This window comes from Aquarana catesbeiana, linkage group LG02 (genome assembly GCF_042186555.1).
Source record: "Aquarana catesbeiana isolate 2022-GZ linkage group LG02, ASM4218655v1, whole genome shotgun sequence".
NCBI lineage: Eukaryota > Metazoa > Chordata > Amphibia > Anura > Ranidae > Aquarana > Aquarana catesbeiana.
The window spans coordinates 342,391,700-342,411,530 of NC_133325.1; the positions used below are offsets into that span (position 1 = coordinate 342,391,700).

General features: G+C 39.3%; 1 protein-coding gene across 1 annotated transcript in view; it reads left to right on the plus strand.

The window, feature by feature from the left end:
* LOC141129908 (zona pellucida-like domain-containing protein 1) overlaps nt 1-19,831 on the plus strand; it is a 169,507-nt gene that overhangs the window by 42,427 nt on the left and 107,249 nt on the right. The window contains exons 2-4 of the mRNA XM_073617942.1: nt 8,010-8,230; nt 12,563-12,744; nt 16,622-16,694. Coding sequence (XP_073474043.1) covers nt 8,010-8,230; nt 12,563-12,744; nt 16,622-16,694 — 476 coding nt within the window. The remainder of the gene's footprint in view (nt 1-8,009; nt 8,231-12,562; nt 12,745-16,621; nt 16,695-19,831) is intronic.

Sequence of the window (19,831 nt, forward strand, 5' to 3'; positions counted from 1 at the left end):
GGATGCTGAGGACTGAAGAATTGTCTGAAGGCATCTGTCAGCCAGCCACCTTCTCCACCGCTCTTTCTGTGACTGAAGGAAGCCTCAGCAACACGTTGTCCAGCACCAGGAAATTGTAACCTCCCAGGCTCTGGAAATGCATTGCACAAACCTTTCTGCAAGGCCTCCCAAAGATGTTTTATCCTCTGCTCCCTCTGCAAAGGCTGGATAAGTTCTGCAACCTTACCCTTGTAACGTGGATCAAGAAGGGTTGCCATCCAGTAATGATCCCTCTCTTTGATACCAAGAACCCTAGGGTCTTTTTGCAAGGAATACTAGTATCTGGATAAAAGGGGCCTTGAGAGGCTAGAAGCTAGAAGTCCTCCTCTTCCTCCTGCTGTTTTGCCTCAAGTGCCCTGTCCATTATTCCATGAAGCGTGTGCTCCAACAGGAAGACGAGAGGGACGGTATCACTGATGCATGCACTGTCACTGCTCACCATCCTCGTGGCTTCCTCAAATGGTGACAGGACAGTGCATGCATCCTTGATCAGTAGCCACTGGCATGGCGAAAAAAAAGCCAAGCTCCCCTGACCCTATCCTGGTGCCATACTCACACAGGTACTCATTGATGGCCCTCTGCTGCATGTGCAGCCGCTGCAGCATTGCCAACATTGAGTTCCACCTGGTGGGCATGTCACAAATGAGGTGGTTCTTGGGCAGGTTGCATTCTCTTTTAATGTCAGCCAGCCAAGCACTGGCATTATATGACCGGCGTAAAAAATGACCACAGACTTTCCTGGCCTGCCTTAGGAGAACCGCCGCAAGTGTCCCTGTCAGAGGGCAGAGAGTAGGTTGGTGCCATTGTCTCATACAACCATTCCTGGCTGAAGCTGGCGTGGCGTCAACCACCTCTGAGCCTGCCCCTGCAGAGCTGACAGAATCTCTGCCCCAGTGTGGCTCCTGCCCCTAAGCAGACCAACTTAAGCATGGCATGGCATCTTTTTGCCTGAATGCTTGCGTAGCACCTTGAACGCCTATGGAGCACCGCTGGTTCAGAGGAGAAATCTGCAGAGGAAGAGGCCATAGAGGAAGAAGAAGAGGTGGGGGTGGAGGAGAGAGCTGTGGCAGAATCACTACAAGCATTTTGGAGGCATGGTGGCGGAACAAGCTCCAACAATACTGAACCCTGTCCTGCATCCTTCCCAGCTGACAGAAAAGTTACCCAGTGTGCCGTGAAAGAAAGGTAACGTCCCTGTCCATGCCTGCTGAACCATGAGTCAGCAGTAATATGCACCTTACTGCTGACTGCCCTGTCCAACGAGGCCAAGACATTGCCTTCCACATGCTGGTATAGAGCCGGAATGGCCTTCCATGAAAAGAAATGGCATTTGGGAACCTGCCACTGAGGTACCGCACATTCCACAAATTCACGAAAGGGGGCAGAGTCTACCAGCTGAAAAGGCAGCAGTTGCAGTGCTAGCCATTTGGCCAAGCTAGCATTCAGACGCTGAGCATGTGGATGGTTGGGACCGAACTTCTTTCGATCGTTTAGCAATTGGGGTAGGGAAATTTGCCTGCTAAAATCTGATGTTGGTGTACCGCTAGCAGATTGGCCGCAAGACACCTATTTCTATACCTTCATTCCTCTCAGTGCAGGCTTCTGAGAGGACTGGAGGTATAGTGGGGTTGGAAATCCCAGCTGATGAGAAGCAAGGAGAGGTCCGTTCTTTGATGTGAGTCTTTTAAGTGCTGTTGCCAACGGACTGTATGGGAGGTTGTCATATGTCTGGTCAAGCATGTGGTGCTCAAGCGGCTTCTGTTTTGGCCACGCTTGATACACTTCAGACATATGTTGCAAACAGCAATGGTGCTATCTGCTGCATACGTGTCAAAAAAGGCCCACACCAAAGAACTTTTCAAAATATGTGGGGCGTCAGCAGCGCCCTGCACCTGCTTAGCTCTTCGGTGTGATGCAATAGGGTGGCTGCCCTTAAGCTACCCCCTGAAGGGCATCCTGCCTTGTTGGAGATGTGCCTCCTCCTCCTCCTCTCTTCTATCAGGCACCCAAGTAGAGTCAGTGACCTCATCACTCCCTCCCTCCTCATCACTGGAGCAAACTTGGCAGTATGCTGCAGCTGGGGGAACATGACTGCCAGTTTCTTGACCTTCTTGGGCACCCCCTCTCTCTGGGCTCATGTTACTCCCTTCCTCAACCTGGGTACCATCATCAGAGCCTTCAAATCGCTGCACATTCTCCTGCAGCATGTACCCAACACTGTGGTCTAATAGTTTGGGGGACTCCTCCGTGCATGATGGTGGGGCTAGGGAAAGAGTGACTGTTAACATGGAGCCAATGGAATAGGCTGCTTTGGCAGCTGCATTGGCAGGCAAATTACTCTGAGCCTGGGTGACAGAGGATGAGGAGGGGGAGGAGGGCTTTGTTATCCATTCCACCAACTCTTCTGCATGTTGTGGCTCAATAACACGGCCAGCTGCAGAAAAAAGGACAAGTGTGCCCCACGGCCACGTGCTGAGGATGTACCGTGTCCACAACCAGCACTGTCAACTGTAGACACAGAGCCTGCTTGCCCACTTTTAGTGGCTTGTGAGCGTCTGCCTCTCCTTGGTGGCCTTCCGGACATACTGTAAATTTTGTTTAGCAAAACCACACTACACTGTATTGTGTACTGTGTACACCACCAGAAAATTAGTAGCAAGTGCACTAGGGGTTCACGGTACTGTGTACACCAACAGAAGTTTAATAACAACTACGGGTGTACTGTATGTATTGTGTACTGTGTACACCACCAGAAAAGTAGTAGCAAGTCCACTAGGGGTGCACGGTACTGTGTACTGTGCACCAACAGAAGTGTAATAACAACTATGGGTGTACTGTATTGTGTACACCACCAGAAAAGTAGTAGCAACTGCACTAGGGGTGCACGGTACTGTGTACACCAACAGAAGTGTAATAACAACTATGGGTGTACTGTATTGTGTACACCACCAGAAAAGTAGTAGCAACTTCACTAGGGATGCACGGTACAGTGTACACTAACAGAAGTGTAATAACAACTTTGGGTGTACTGTATTGTGTATACCACCAGAAAAGTAGTAGCAACTGCACTAGGGGTGAACAGTATTGTGTACACCACCAGAAGTCTAATAGCAACTATGGGTGCACTGTTTGTATTGTGTACTGTGTACACCACCAGAAAAGTGGTAGCAACTGCACTAGGGGTGCACGGTACTGTGTACACCAACAGAAGTGTAACAACAACTATGGGTGTACTGTATTGTGTACACCACCAGAAAAGTAGTAGCAAGTGCACTATGGCTGCACTGTACTTTGTACACCAACAGAAGTGTAATAACAACTATGGGTGTACTGTGTACACCACCAGAAAAGTAGTAGCAACTTAACTATGGGTGCACAGTGCTGTGTACTGTGTACACCGCCTGAAGTATATTAGAAAAAGTATACCAGGAACGGCCTGCAGTCAGATATAGCTAAACTGGGTACAGTGGATAAATATACTATATATATATATATATATATATATATATATATATATATACGAGACTGTATATATATTAAATAAACTACAGCTAACTGAATAACCTGCCTTCCTGCTCAATCTAAATGACACTCTCTCTCCGTTCATGCCTACAACACACTACACAGGGCCGACGTGCAGGCAGCCTGCGCTCCCGCAGTGCATTATGGGCCGTTACGCGCTGCTCGAAATTGGCACGAATAGCCCATAATGTTCTGTTTTCGACGAACGGTGAACAGCCAATGTTCGAGTCAAATTCATTTTCGACCCAAACAGAAAGCTGATCCCTATTAGAGACCTTGCAATCCTCCACCTTCCATTTAAGGATGCCCCACAGATGCTCAACAGGGTTTAAGTCTGGAGACATGCTTGGCCAGTCCATCACCTTTACCCTCAGCTTCTTTAGCAAGGCAGTGGTCGTCTAGCAGGTGTGTTTAGGATCGTTATTAAGTTGGAATACTGCCCTGCGTCCCAGGGAGGGGATAAAGCTCTGCTTCAGTTGGTCACAGTACAGGAGAAATGAGACAGATCGCTGCTCCAGGTGAGTGTAATAATCCACCAAAAAGGAAGGGCTGGGTGGTAGTTCCAGCTCGCACCCATGAAGATGTAGACCAACTGAGAAAAATTAGCTGCACACCAACATCCGTCCAACAGATTTATTGAAAGACTGCCACCAAAACTAAAACAACAAACTAAGGGGTGATGACATTTCATACATACATTGTGCTTCTTCAAAACCCTTTTCCACAGTACATGTTAGCATTCAAGGTTCCCTCAATGAACTGTAGCTCCCTTGTGCTGACAGAACTCATGCAGCCCCTGACCATGTCACTCACACCACCATTCTTGACTGTAGGCAAGACACATTTGTCTTTGCGCGCCTCACCTGGTTGCCACCACACCCACTTGACACCATCTGAACCAAATACGTTTATCTTGGTCTCATCAGACCACATGGCATGGTTCCAGTAATCCATGTCTTTAGTCTGCTTTTCTTCAGCAAACTGTTTACGGGCTGTCTTGTGCATAATCTTTAGAAGAGGCTTCCTTCTGGGATGACAGCCATGCAGACCAATTTGATGCAGTCTGTGGCGTATGGTCTGAGCACTGATAGGCTGACCCCACACCCCTTCAACCTCTGCTTAATGCTGGCAGCACTCATACGTCTATTTCCAAAGACAACCTCTGGATATGACACTGAGCACTGAGCACTGAGTACGTGCACATAACTTCTTTGGTCAACCATGCTGAGGCCTGTTTTGAGTGGAACCTGTCCTGATAAACCAATGTATGGTCTAGGCCACCATGCTTCAGCTTAGTTTCAGGGTCTTGACAATCTTTTTATAGCCATCTTTGTGTAGAGCAACAATTCTTTTTTCAGATCCTCAGAGAGTTCTTTACCATGAGGTGCCATATTGAACTTCCAGTGACCAGTATGAGAGAGTGAGAGCAATAACACCAAATTTAACACACATGCTCCCCATTCACACCTGAGACCTTGTAACACTAATGAGTCACATGACACCAGGGATGGAAAATGGCTAATTGGGCCCACTTAGGGGTGTACTCTCTTTTGTTGTTAGAGGTTTTGACATTAATGGCTGTGTGTTAAGTTATTTTGAGGGGACAGCAAATTTACACTGTTATACAAGCTGTACACTCACTACTTTACATTGTAGCAAAGTGTAATTTCTTCAGTGTTGTCACATGAAAATGTATAATAAAATATTTACAAAATGATGAGGTGTGTACTCATATATATATATATATATATATATATATATATATATATATATATATATATATATATATATATATATATATATATATATATATATATATATATATATATATGTATATGTATAAAATATTGTCACAGCTCCATGCCAAGCCTAGCACACTATGCCCTCATATAGTCATGTCAATACATGTCACTACATTATGGAGTCATGATATATGTGTGACGTTGATTGGCAAAAGCAGACATTGCCATCCACTCCCTAACAAATGTGCAGTCCTTAGTTCATATGTTAGTGGTTCCCAAAAAAGTGTCAAAAGTGTTAGTTAGGTGTCCGATTTGTCCACCGCAATATTGAAGTCCCTCTATAAGTCGCTGATTGCCACCATTACTAGTAAAAAATAAAAATTCCATAACTATATCCCATAGTTTGTAGATGTTATAATTTTTGCGCAAACCAATCAATATACGTTTATTGGGATTTTTTTCTACCAAAAATACAAAGGCGATCAAATACCACCAAAAGAAAGCTCTATTTGTGGGAAAAAAGGACAATTTGGGTGCAGTGTTGCACGACCGTGCAATTGTCAGTTAAAGCAATGCAGTGCCATAGCGCAAAAAAAGGCCTGGTCATGAAGGGGGGTAAATATTCCAGAAATGAAGTGGTTAAAGAATCTGTGATAACAGTAGCTAAATCTTGCCAGGCTAATATTTTTAATGGAAACGGCTTTTCTTTTTTTTGTGATTAAAAAATATAATAATATAATATAATATAATAATAAAAGTATAACATTTTGGGGGTATTATTGCACATCAGCATACATGAATTTAGATAACAGATAAAAGGAGCAAGCAATAAATTGTCAATTTTACCTATTTTTTTATCTCTAATATTGAGTATGGAGCAATAATAGTAGAAATTCTGGATGAACCCTCTTCACACTGCTATATAACCTTTCTAGCAAACTATGCAATTAAAAAAATTGGATTTTTAGTTCACACATATTGTAAACATGGGTGAATAGCAATAGTGTAAAGAGGGTTCATTCAGAATTGCTAGTGTTAACATGTGGTCACGTCCCTTTAGCACCTGATGGATTATATACATGTACACAGGGCCACTAGCCAGGCCTTAAGTGTTACTTACCACCAGTTGCTCCACCCAATCCCTACCCTGCCCTGCCCCTAATTCTTCCCCTAAACACGCCCTCATAAATTATATCATGAAATGGCACTGTTAACTGTTTTATACAGAATTAAGTTACAAACATAAATATTAACAACAACAGCTTTAACAATATTACCATGAAGCATATCAGTACCCATTAGTGCAGCCTCATCAGTGCCATCAGTGCAGCCTCATTAGTGACCATAAGTTCAGCCTCATTAGTACCCATCAGTGCAGCCTAATTAGGGCCCATCAGTGCAGCCTATCAGTGCCCATCAGTGCAGACCTATCAGTGGCCATCAGTGTGGCCTCATCAGTGCAGCCTCATCAGTAGCTCTCAGATTTTGCTCTCTCCAGTTTCAGTAAATCAACCCCTCTATGCTAGGGACTGGAAGAACGAGTAAACAGTCACGTCTGGGCTCCCTGACAAGCCAGTAACTCAATGTAGACCATGAAGTAGTAGTAAAAGTATGCTTCAACCATAAGAACTGATTGAAGTGCCTCATTTAATGCGAAGTAACAATAAAAGGTGTTACTAAATAGAGAGTGAGTATAATAATAGAGTAAGAAGATAGTTTAAGATTCATTGTATGTGTAAATGCATGTGTTTGGCTGGATTAACTAGTGAGCATTTTAGGCTAATCGGTTTTCTTTACGCCCTTTTATATTGTTGATTTAGTCAAAATATCCCTTTTTACACTTTATTTTGTGTAAACATCTATACTTCTTTGAAGAAAGCAATGCAACCAAAGACAAATATTTCATGAAAGCAAAACACCATACACAAGTACTGCCACAATACTACCAGAATCACTTCAAGATGTAACATAATATATATGCATATTAAAGCAGAGTTCCACCCATTTAAAAGTCAGCAGCTACAAAAAGTGTAGCTGCTGACTTTTAATAATCAGACACTTTCCTGTCCCAGGGTCCAGCGATGCGGGCGCATGAAGCCCCGCTCCTCTCCCCCTCCTCTCTGCAGCACCGGCATTCTAACTGTGGGCGTCCGGCTGTGGCTTCATAGACGGGCACGCACTGTGCATGCGCAATCTTTCTTCTGGTGCCACAGCGCCAGGGGAGGAAGTGGGAGCTGAGTGCCTCTAAAAACAGGGTACCGGCTCCCCCCCCAAAAAAATGACATGCCAAATGTGCCATATCAGGTGGTCACCATCACTTAAAGCGGAAGTTCCATTTTTGGGTGGAACTCCATTTTAAAGCTAAACTCCAGGATTTGTTTAAAAGCTTTGTATGGGTGAGGGGAGAAGAGTGGGTAGCTATACAACACAATCCCCACACTGTATGAGAGCAGTTTTAACATATATTTTCATAAATCCCCTTTTACCAAGTTAGTGTAGATCTGAACAACTGTTCTTTTCCTCCTGGTCTGTTTAAGTCTCAAGACAGCCATGCTTGATATGTACATTTACAAGTACAGTATATTTTTTCAAAATTCAGTTATATAAGTTATTAATTATAGCTTACATTTCAGATTACTGCAACAAATTTCAGTTTACAATTTTAGAAAATTCCACAACAACCAGTATATATTTTTTCATTTTCAGCTGAAAGAGATATCAGCGTCTACTGTGGAGTGCAGACAATTACAATGAAGATAAACTTTTGCACGGTTCTCTTTTCTGGTTATTCAGAAAGTGACTTATCACTTAATGGAAAACATGGAGACGCTCACTGTAGAGGATTTATAAACAATAACACATTTCCTGCAGTGGTGATTTTTACCATTACCCTGAGCACCTTGGAATCCTGTGCAAATAACCTAGTGGTAAGTAAAACTATACCTAGTATGAAAATGTTATTCTGTATTGGCTGCACTATAATTTTGCCTCAAATCTAATTCCATCGTTGTAGGATTTTTACTTAAAGTGATTTTTTTAAATAATAACAAATATCTTATACTTACCTGCTTTGTGCAATGGTTTTGCAAAGAGTGGCCCTGAACCTTTTCTTCTGGGGTCCTCTGCCGGTGCTCTTGGCTCTTAGTCTTCTCCAGGTGGAGGCAAGCAACTTGTTATGGTGGCACTTATGCAGGCTCGATCCTGAGTCTATATACACACTATGGGCAGTTTATACCCCCCCCATTTTGTCTTTATAGGCTTTGACTGACAGACTATGTTAACATTTTAATGTGAATAGACTGGGTAAAAGGTTCAATTTGTAAAGCTGTGTCAATCTCACAACTGAATGAATAAAAATGCAAATTCATTGGCAGGTAAGACAACTCCCATATATGTATTTCATATGTGTATTTAGATATTGGCCTGGATTTAAGCACTAAGACCCAATGAATTATATATAGAATTGTAATCAGTCCTCAAACCTTTCATTCTTTGAGCCTGTTAAAATACTTCTACTCAGCCCCAAACCTCAACGCCTAACAGCCACAATGTTGCTACATATTTTTAAATATATAAAGACGGTAAGAATAACTACCTGCATCAAAGATAACATTGATGACTAAGGATATTGTCAGATGAAATGTTTAGAAGTGGCTTACTTATGGTATCTGACCCTAATTGGAAAGCTCCTTAGCCACTTGAAATTGTTGTTACTAAGTTACTAAAACTATATGAAGTATTTTGTTTTTACATATGATTGTGTCCCAACTCATATGGATGGTGCAGAACAATAAATATTTAAGTAACCAATGCATTTCCATTAGAGTTTGGTTTTCCTGTTGTGAGCATATAAAAAATGAAGGGCTACTGAAATGCCTACTTGGACATTGCAAATGCTAACTACAGTCATTAAGGCTGGTAAAAAAAAAATGAACACAAAATAAAACTGCTATCAGTAGTAACCAATAATGTTTCACTTCTTTTTTCATTAAGCATTACATTTTTGAATCTGACGCAGACTCCTAATTATTTGACTAGCCTTAAGAAAAAGTAGGGATGTCTATGATAGCCATCTAATCATGTATGAGATAATCAGAATCAAGAACTAACCAGTATAATATCCCAATATTTGCAATTAGGATAATAATAATAGTCAAAGACCATAGGAGTTGGAGACAACTCTAATTGAACAATCTTAAAGCAAAGACACTGACAAACAAAAGGGATAATGTTAGTGCTCAGTTCCCTCAGCCTAAAACATTGCTGCTGTAAGATGGTGATGAAAGGAATATATACAATCACGCTCAATAGTACCAGCTGTGAGGTAGATTTCAGTGCTTCTTCCTTACTCACTACAAGAATCTTCAGAGAATCTTCAGAGACTGGGCCACACCAAAGGTTGTGCCATGGCTCCGGACCTAGAGAACCCTCTGTGCCTAACTTATGCCATATACAGAGGTTAGAAAAAGCACCAAAATTTAGAGCCCAGGCTAGCCCCACAATTTTCCAGTCCAGCAGGGTCAAGGTACAGCCTCCTGTTGCTAACGATAGGAAGATCTGGACAGCTGCTGCGCAAAGTTTAGCTCATGAAGCATTTTTTAACTCTTGATGGAAGTCACCAACATAAAATTATATACAGTGTACTGAGTATCTTGAATGAAGAAAAAAATAAGAATAACAAAACTCCCAAAAATTTAGTTAGAGGTTTTCACAGTGAAGCTGCAGAAAAAAAAGGCATGACACTTGTAAGAAGAGTTAAATTTTTTTTAGCCAATGTTTCAACTTCATACTCAATATGTCTAAGAATTTACTACATCACTGTGTTTCCCAATTGATGATTGAGAATTAGTTATGACAGTTGTCACTTTCTTGCCTATTATCTTTTCTCTGGTCAATGAGCCACTTTAGACACTATAATTGTTTGTTAGCAAATTATTTAGCCAATAAAAAAAAAATTTTAAATGGAGGTAATAATTGCAGTGAGTTTAAAAGAACTCCACACAAAGAAAATGGAATTATTTATAATGTTTTAGTCAAGTAAACTTGGTAGAAAAAAAATAAAAAATTGGTAATGTCCTGTTTCTCAGTATCACTGACTGCTTGATAAAACATTTATTGTTGTTTCTACTTGTGACTAACAATAAAGTTAGACTTGGTGTGCTAATGATACATAATCTATTGTTCAAAACTGATAGTGACATCTCTCCAGTTACTACAGCAACCCCATTGCTTCAGATAGGCCACTAGTAATGTTTGCTGTGCAGCTGAGACTTCTATTTTTCCTATCTTTCTGTCAGGAACAACAAATTAGCCATTATACAATGATGCTTGATCCAAAAGTGGCTACTTTGTTGGTCAATATTATAATGGTAAAGGGTGTTTTAACAGCCCACCAAGAAGAAATACATAAAAATGTGTACATAACCTGAAATATGTTTATTGGCATTTTTTTTTTTACTTGAGTTCTCCTACATTTAGTGGGAAATGATAAATGATAAATATCGAAATCAACATGAAAGGAACTTACTGTGTTTTTTACTGTGTTTGCATGCTCATTCCCTTCATTATTTCTGTTCTTTCAGCCCTTTTATTAATATTTTCGAAATTATTAAAATTTACAAATATTTGTAAGTCCATGTGATTTTATTTCTTGATCCAACATCTCCAGTTCTTTTTTTGAAATTATTAAAAGTTTAAGAGTTTAGCTAAAATTAATCACACATTTTCTGTTTAAGGTTTGATATTATATTTTTGGAGAAAAAAAAATCACAAATTTAGGATATTCAGTATTGATGGAGTATTAATAGTGTAATTTGCTTAAAATAAGCTACTTGGCTGCTGAAACAAATGTATAACATAAAAGTAAAGCAGCAGTGTTATCAGGTAATAGCAGACTTCTGCAGCATTTATTTACTATGTGTTATGAACACTTTTTAAGTCCTGTACTACAAAGAGTAAAAATCATAAGGAATTCCATAACTGCTAAAGCTGCACCATTATATAATAAACGGTTACTAAGTTGCACTGTGCTTCCAATACAAAAAAGCCAGGTCTATATGATACTTATTTATTGTCTTGAACTGCTTTAAAGACACAGGAAAAGGATGTGGATTAAATAAACTATTGGGCTTATTCAACAAGGCAGAGCAACAATGATGTGTAAACTGCAGTAACCCATTTATTCAGATTTGTTTATTATAGTCAAATCAATTAAGACTTAATTTCTGTTTTGGATGGGCTACTGAAATTTGCACATACATTTTTATCTTTGCAATGCCTTACTGAATAAACCTGTTTGTGTTGTGATCAAGAAAAAATAAACATGTGGATTTAAAAATATTTGTTTTATTTTTTAGGGTTTCTTTTTGTTTTGCGTGGCTCTTTTTTATTAAAAAGAGGCTGTGGACTGAAAAGAAGGGAAAGGGTAAGTAAATATGTATTACAGTTTGCTATTCTGGGTACCCTGACCCTTCTTTGTTAAACAAAAGCAATGAAGTAGAGAAGTAGTTTTTCTATAGACAGGAAATAATAGTTGTTCTGTCTGGTTTATCTCATGGAGAAAGCCAGATACATGCAGCCAAAGACTTTTGGCGAGAAGCATGTCAACATGTTAGATAATCTGTCAAACTGTTTGCCCAAAAAAACAAGCTGTGGTAGCATGTGCTCTCCTTTCCCCCATTCTCTCCATTTCAATATATATGAATGCTCATCCTAACCCAGGTTTTTTGAGCCAGTTAATGAAGGTATTTGAGGTTGGTTATGCCTACACATCTCTACAGTCTCTGAATTTTCCACATACTTTCACTATTTAAATCCATTCATTATTTAAAGTGATCCTATACACCATTTTCCACATTCATTAAATACCTCAATGAAATATTAATTAGTGTTACTTTTGATTACCGACTTCCAAATGCTGTGGCCTATTCTAGACCAGGCAATATTCCAGTTCTTCTGTGAGCTACATGGTCAGCTGGACTGCTTTTGTTTCTCAACGAGCTTTTGTTTCTAACAGGCTGTTAAATGGTGTGTTACTTGGAGGCCCGTTTTGAGGTAGGCTTCATAGGCTTTGGATTGAACTGGCAAAATGTCTGCCATATGTTTCATTATCATATTTATTTTTTAATTCATTATATTTCTTTGTTATGTAATCCCACAAAAATAATACAAGGAATTATAATTTCACTATAGTCTATCATATACTTGTGTCTCCTATACAGATTGAGTTCTTTATTTATTTTGTGGTGAATATTTAACAGGTGTCAACTCTACCTGGAGTCAATGCATACGGGGATGCTTCAATGGTACAAATAGGAAATATTTCTGGATATATAGATACCCCAGACCCTCCTACCATTATTAGTTATCTGCCTGGACTTTTATACAAATTTAGCTGCAGTTATCCCCTGGAGTATCTGGTAAACAACACTCAGCTGGCTTCGTAAGTATACACTACAATTATTTTTAAACATATAAAGTGGCAAGGCAACAATCTGCAGGAACACCATATAGATGTATTTCCAAATAATTTCTCCTCTAGAACCATATGAGTCAAACTCTATTGAGCCACCCTTCTAAACATCTGTTCTGTGGATCACAAACAAACATGCTTATTTAATAATCAAATGTGCTAACTGTAGTAATCCATAGCAGTCAATCAGAATTCACCCTTAACTGATCTGAGTGTAGTAGACAGATGAGTAAATCTGAATGGTGATATAAGATACCGTGCTTCGGACATCATATTTGTTCATATGCACCATTTTAAATAAACCCCCCAAAATGGAAGCATGTATAAAAATATAAAATGAGAAAAAAAAGTTATCAAGTACATTTGCATAAATATTTTATACTTACATTCACTTTCAAATAAATACTTACTTTTGCCAACTGTAAGCATTGCGGATTTTGCTGACTTACAAAGTAACTTAAAACTTTGTATGACACAAAAGAAATCATATTAGCATGTGTGTTAATGTAACTAATTAGAAAGTGTTTATTCTCATGATTATAATAATAATATAAACCTTTACAATTTGTTATTTTCTATCCAATAAGTGTTTTAGACCTCATCATTAATCCAGCTTGTGCTGCATGTAATGATTTTGTTTTTCTATTTGAATAATGCAAAGTTTTTTTTTTTCTTTTGCTGATTGCCTATGTAGCGCTGGTAGATTTTTAATCTACTTCTGATAGGTAATTTTAGTGGGTTATTTGTTAGGTGAAGTTAGATTTGCCTCTGTTCCAGCTTGGCTGAGTTGCATGTAGTTCCACACTGCGCCGGAGGGTGTCGTTGTCCCCATGGGCCGGTGTTGGAAAGGCAATGTGTTGAAGCGTATGAGTGCTCCTCTGTCCCGGAGACAACTCGGTGGAGGTGGTCCTCCGAGTTGCATTCTGGGAGAGGGTATTTATGGGACAGACGCCATGTTTAGGGGTCTTTTTCCGTCCACCTGCTGGCCCTCCTGGCCGACAGGTATGCATTAGGAATACCACCTCGTGGTCCTCCGTTTCGGAGGCCCACGTCGCTGCAGCGTGTGGGTGAGCCCAGAAGCCTGTCTGGGGCCTACCACAGCGGCAGAGGAATGGTCCTGGGCTTTCTATCCTGAAAGAAGAAGCTGGACAACTGAGGAGATCCCAGGGGAGGACTCGTCATGGAAAGATCATGCAGAGTGCTGGTCTGGAGAGGGGCCTGGTGACTCAGTTGGAGGACGTATCCTGAAGTAATCTTACTGCATAGTACTGCCGGGTTGGCTTAAAGGTTCAAGTGCTGTGTCTGATATTCATCATAAACCATTACATCCTGTGGCAGAGGATCGTACCGGTTCTGTTCCAAACAAGTCTGTGGCAGAGACTTTTGTTTGTGCTACGTACTGGCTGCTAGGCAAGTGAGAGAGGCCTATCCAGGCGGGCAAAGATCGAATCCCACAAGGGGAGTGCATTCAACTACAAGTGTTCAATTCCTAACAATGTACTAAAGAATACTACGAAAAGGTATTTGAGCTTCCCTGCAACTTTCCTTCTACCTCTTTCCTGCTACTTCCTTTATTACCTGTTCAATAAAGCATTGGAAAAGATACCCAAGTGTTTGGTGCCTACATTGTCCGGAGGTAAACTCAACGGGACCCTAGACCCGGTACCGGGGAAACAGAGGTGGCGAGAGTGAAAGCAACAGCCCGTTATAAACCAGCAGCTCCACCGAGAGTTATTGCTACACCTAGTTGTAAAGTAACCCAGTTCTCTACTCCTATTGCAACCAGCATTCCCATTCTTAGATTTTAAATTCCCCATAACATCTATAATTGGTAGTTTGCATTGATTTATCAATGTTGGATATTCAGGCATGTCAAATTTGCCTGAACTTTCCAAAGTTCACTGTAACTCACTGCATTTTGCCCCATGTTTATTACACTGCAGACAGTTCTTAGCAATGACAACTGCAATGATAGAGCAGTGTGAAAATAGCAGGTTTGCTAAAATTGCTGCAAAATGTAATACTCAGTTTCAGCAACAAACCCATGTTTATTTTAAGCATGTGTTGCATATGGAGTTTTGAGTTAAAAGGGTAATGCTACAAGCAAGAGCAATAAAGCAGCTTTGTCTTCAATACATCATTTTGTTACCTGTTACAAAGATAAATATTAATTCATATTTAATATGGATATATGTAAAATTATAGCTATTATCAATTCAGCATTACCTCTACTATTATTAATAACCTTCTCATGTTAAATTAAGTTTCAGAGGACATCATTATGGCATTTCTCCTTTTTTACAATGTTGTTTAAACAAAATACTCTTACATAGTTTTTATTTAAAGCTAAATTCTAGGCAAAAGGCACACACAGTTCATTAATTCATTTATACAATCTTTAAATTTATTTTTTAAATACAAGCAGTGTAAGTACCTGGTATCAGCCACTTGCCATCCCTACATAGCAGATTGTAAGTGTGAGAGGGAGAAGCAGTACAAGGAGCCAATTAGTTTATGTACTTACAAGAAGATTGCCAATAGGATGAGAACACAGAGTGACAGAGAAATGAACTGATAACTGTGCTGCTTCTCATTTCACTATCCAGTTACAAGCTGTGGTGGGTGGGTCCATGAGTGAGTTGAATGGTGCTGGGGCCATCAAACAAGGGCATCAGAAAAAGAGTGCTGCAGGGAAAATCACTGGATTGAAGATGTATATTGCAGCAAAAGCTGGTTTTATTTTTTCTTTAATGGGTTATTTATTTTCAACGTTTTTTTTTAGGTGGAGTTTAATACAATGTAATGTAAAAAAAAATTGAATAAAATGAAAGGGGAGAGGGGATGGAAAAGTCCGTTTCAGCTAATTATGGTTTTCTAAGGGTTAATAATAGATTCATTAGGAACACTTTTTATTAGAAAAATTAATACTGCTTTTATTTTGTGGGGTTGCTTTAACTGATGATAGGTTCAGATCAAAAGACATTCTTTTGATCTGCACATAAAACCACTAATCTAAATAATATTATTACAACTTATTTATAGATAAAGCTGGCAAATGCTGTTTGCCAGCCTTGTTTACACAGGGTCATCTATTAGTGCTCCTGTAGCAAAAACTGCGACCCTGTTTTCACGCTGACATACCTTCCTAATGATTGCACCAGGAACAGTGGCCATGGGGAGTTGGTTGGCATACAAGATGTAGGTAATGGATGAAGTTTTTAGGACATACCTCATATGCCCAAGGTCTTCAGATGGTTAAGAGCTTGTTCATACTGCATTTTGGGGATATTTTACAGGCCCTCCATTGGCATTTTGACTAAATATTTTTAATGTTTTACTCTACCACCATTTTTCGCATCACTGTACACAATTGTATGTAATATTTACTAAGCAATAATTTATATTTAATTTGGACTCTTAACATTTCTGAGGCAAAAAGAATCGAATACCTATTTCTGCTCAACTTTCCATCTTATAGCACCTTATTTTGCTTTCTCCATAATATAAACCTAAATAACAATTCAACGGGAGAGTAGAACCCTTGTAATAATAAGCGCAGCAGGTATACAGACCTAGGAATTCAAATGCAGAGATCTCACCAATGGTATTTCCAGGTGAAATAAGAAACTGTCAGTTAGTTTATCTTCCCAACATGTATTAAAACATATATTGCATGGATTGACACTTTCAGCTTTGTCATACTGTTATTTGCATTACCACTTATTTACAATATATATCACATGTGTTTCCTGTACACATAGAAAAACACCAGGTACATAGTTATAATTATAATGCGTCAATATTAATGGACTTTTGCTGTAATACATTTTCTAATTTACCATTGTAGATCTTCAGCTGCTATTTCTGTGAGAGATGGAAATGGTACATTTATCAGCACATTGAATTTACTCCTTTATAATGTAAGTAAAAATAATACAACTGTCCTGTGCACTAAATTTTTATTTTATTCATAAGGAAATGTATCCCTTTTAGCTTTCAGTGCTGGGAGATTAATGTTGCTAGTTTTCAGCGGGAGTGATGTCCTGCATAAACTTGCTCCCACACCCTCCTGGTAACTGGAGCCCCAATGCTAACCTTCCCTTAAAGTGCAACTTTAGTCAGAAAATTAAGTCCTGCTAGATGCCAGGCTGGTCCTTTTTGCAGGTATAGCTATGTAAAACATTGAAAACAAGTGCCTATACTGTTTAAAATCCAGTAATACACTGTCTCTTCCTGCTCTGCACTTGCTCAGTTGCTCTCAATTTTTGGCATTGTGCTGAAAAATGAGAGCCACTAGAGGCAGATCTGCTGACAGCCTAAAGATTTGCTGCTGCTCAGGGGGTTCTGGGCTTTAGCACAATGGCAGCCTCCAGCAAGACGGAACAGGAAAAATGTTGGAGGAAATGTACAGCACAGTAATTTTGGTAGCTACATTTTTAATGTGGAATGTATGTTCCTTACTAAAGGACATTATTTTTATCAAACTGTTATGGGTAAAGTTCCGCTTTAAGTACATTTAACGACATGCTTGCATGCTTGTCTCTCTAGCTCTAAGACCTTGAGGACCGTAGACTAACCCTCCAGTGACAAGCTACTAGTGCTAAAGCATTGTCACTGGAAATTCCTGCTTTCTATTATTTTTTCTCTGAAATTCAGCTCTCCATCTCTGTCACAATAAATGCAAGACCAAACAAGAGAGTCTCTCTCCTCTAACTGAATTTCTAGCGTACAATAAAAAAAGACAATGCGGTAGCAAGAATGAGACCTCATGGAAAATATTACAGGCAGATGAAACTGGATGCAGAGACCTTCCCAATACAGTATAATATAAAAAATATAAGACATTAGACAGTGATTTAACCCACTAGCATCCCTAACCTGATGTATCTATTCTGGATGGATAAATCCCTTAAATCATGAGAATAATTACTGTATGTGAAAATCCTTTGAGAACATTGGTTCTTTTTATTAGATTATTTTGTTTTATAATTCAAACTTTTTTAGAACGCTTTTTGTCAAAAAGCTATTGAAATGAAATCCCTCCCACACAGCCTATCAAAGGACGGCCTAGCGGGAGCCCTGTTATCCTGGGAGGACATCATATGTTGTCCTCCCAGGATTGCACCTCATGTGCAACCCATGAATTGCGCTCCAGCACAATCTTTTACCTGCTGTGTTCTCCGGACACAACCGATAGCAAATCACTATACTGGCCCACTGCTGGTACCATGTGATTGCTGTGGCCAATCACAGCAGATCACATGACAATTGTACACAATAAAAGGCTTTGTTTCATGCCATTCATTATGTACTATTGTGATGAGCCCTGTGATTGGTCACAGTGATCACATGGTACAGACAGGCCCAATCACAACCCATCTGTACCACGTGATTATCTGTGGCAATTCACAGCTAATAACAAAAGTAAAGCTAATAACAATAGTAAACACTTAATGAATAGTTTTCATACAGAAAAAATGGTTGCTTATAACTAAAAATGTTATAAGCAATAAAAAAAAAAATCCTAATTGCCTCCCTAGAGTAGTACAGTGATACTATGGTAACACTGAATTGCTCTGGTCACTGTATCTAAATTTAAAAAAAATGTAATGAAAAGGAAAACAATATAAAAAAAAAAGAAAAAAAAAGATTACTTTTTTTTTACTTACTGTCACCAGTCAGTGTCCCTGATCACTGCCACGCCAGTTATATTATGACACTGTACTGTACTGGTGACAGTATGTAAAACATTTTTTAAAACAATTGTGAAAAAAAAATTTTTTTTGTAATTTTTTCATTATCCAAAAAATTGTGAAAAAAAATTACAACGTCAAAATTTGCCATGCCTCTTACTAAATACCGAGAATAACATGTTTCTTTTCAACATTTTCGGTCTTTTTTCGTTTATCTAGCAAAAAATAAAAAACCCAGTGGGGATTAAATACCATCGAAGAGAAAGCTCTATTTGTGTGAAAAAATTGTAAAAATGTCATATGGTTTCAGCGTTGTATGACAGTGCAATTGTCATTCAAAGCATGACAGTGCTGAAATCTGAAAAAGTGTCCAGTATTGAATTGGTTAAAGCAAAAGAGCCTATGTAGCTATAATCTCATTTTGTTTTTGGTTAGAAATTGATATTTACTTACTTATAAACTGTAATTATGTAAATTAGAAAATGTATTTTAAACTTTCTAATCAGCGTTCAATGAAAGCAGTGGGTTTGGAAGAGTGTGATTTTATGGTTAACGCAAAAGGCTGAAAATGCAAGCTTTTAAAGCACATCATGTTTGTTTTCCTGCTTGTCTTAAAAGCTCACAATTGTAATTACTTGAATAGAATAGAGAGTGAGTGGCATCACAAAACAAGTTAAATAAAGTACAGATCAATAAAATGTACCATCATCCAGATTAGTTGAAGAAAATTGTTTGGGAGTATGGGCCCCACCCCAAACTCACCAAGAAAAAAAGAAGGCAAGTGGACTATTGCGGTACATATGAAGGGAATATGTATAAGCAGTACAAACCACTAGTAAAAATTCACAAAATTTATTGATACAATGTAGCACAAAACAACAAAATATATACATTAAAAAAGCTCAGATGACATGATATTTCTCAACAAGTTTTGCGGATTTCTCGCTTCATCAGGAAAATACATCTGTGGATACAAATGACAAATGAACACTACCCTCTCCCCCTAGACTGACAATGCTGCTGTCCAAAAGCTGCCCCCTGTGCTCATTCATCCATAGTTTGGGCACTCTAATACAGAAGGCGTGTTACTGGCCAGATTGCCAGGTGAAAACAGAAGGAAAAAGTCTAAAAAAGAAAACACATGCAGCTACCACATCTAATAATTTGGGTCTAGTAACACTTCGGGATTGATTTAATAAAGGCAAATAGACTATGCACTTTGCAAAGTGCAGTCATATGCCCCGTACACACGGTCGGACTTTGTTCGGACATTCCGACAACAAAATCCTAGGATTTTTTCCGACGGATGTTGGCTCAAACTTGTTTTGCCTACACACGGTCGCACAAAGTTGTCGGAATTTCCG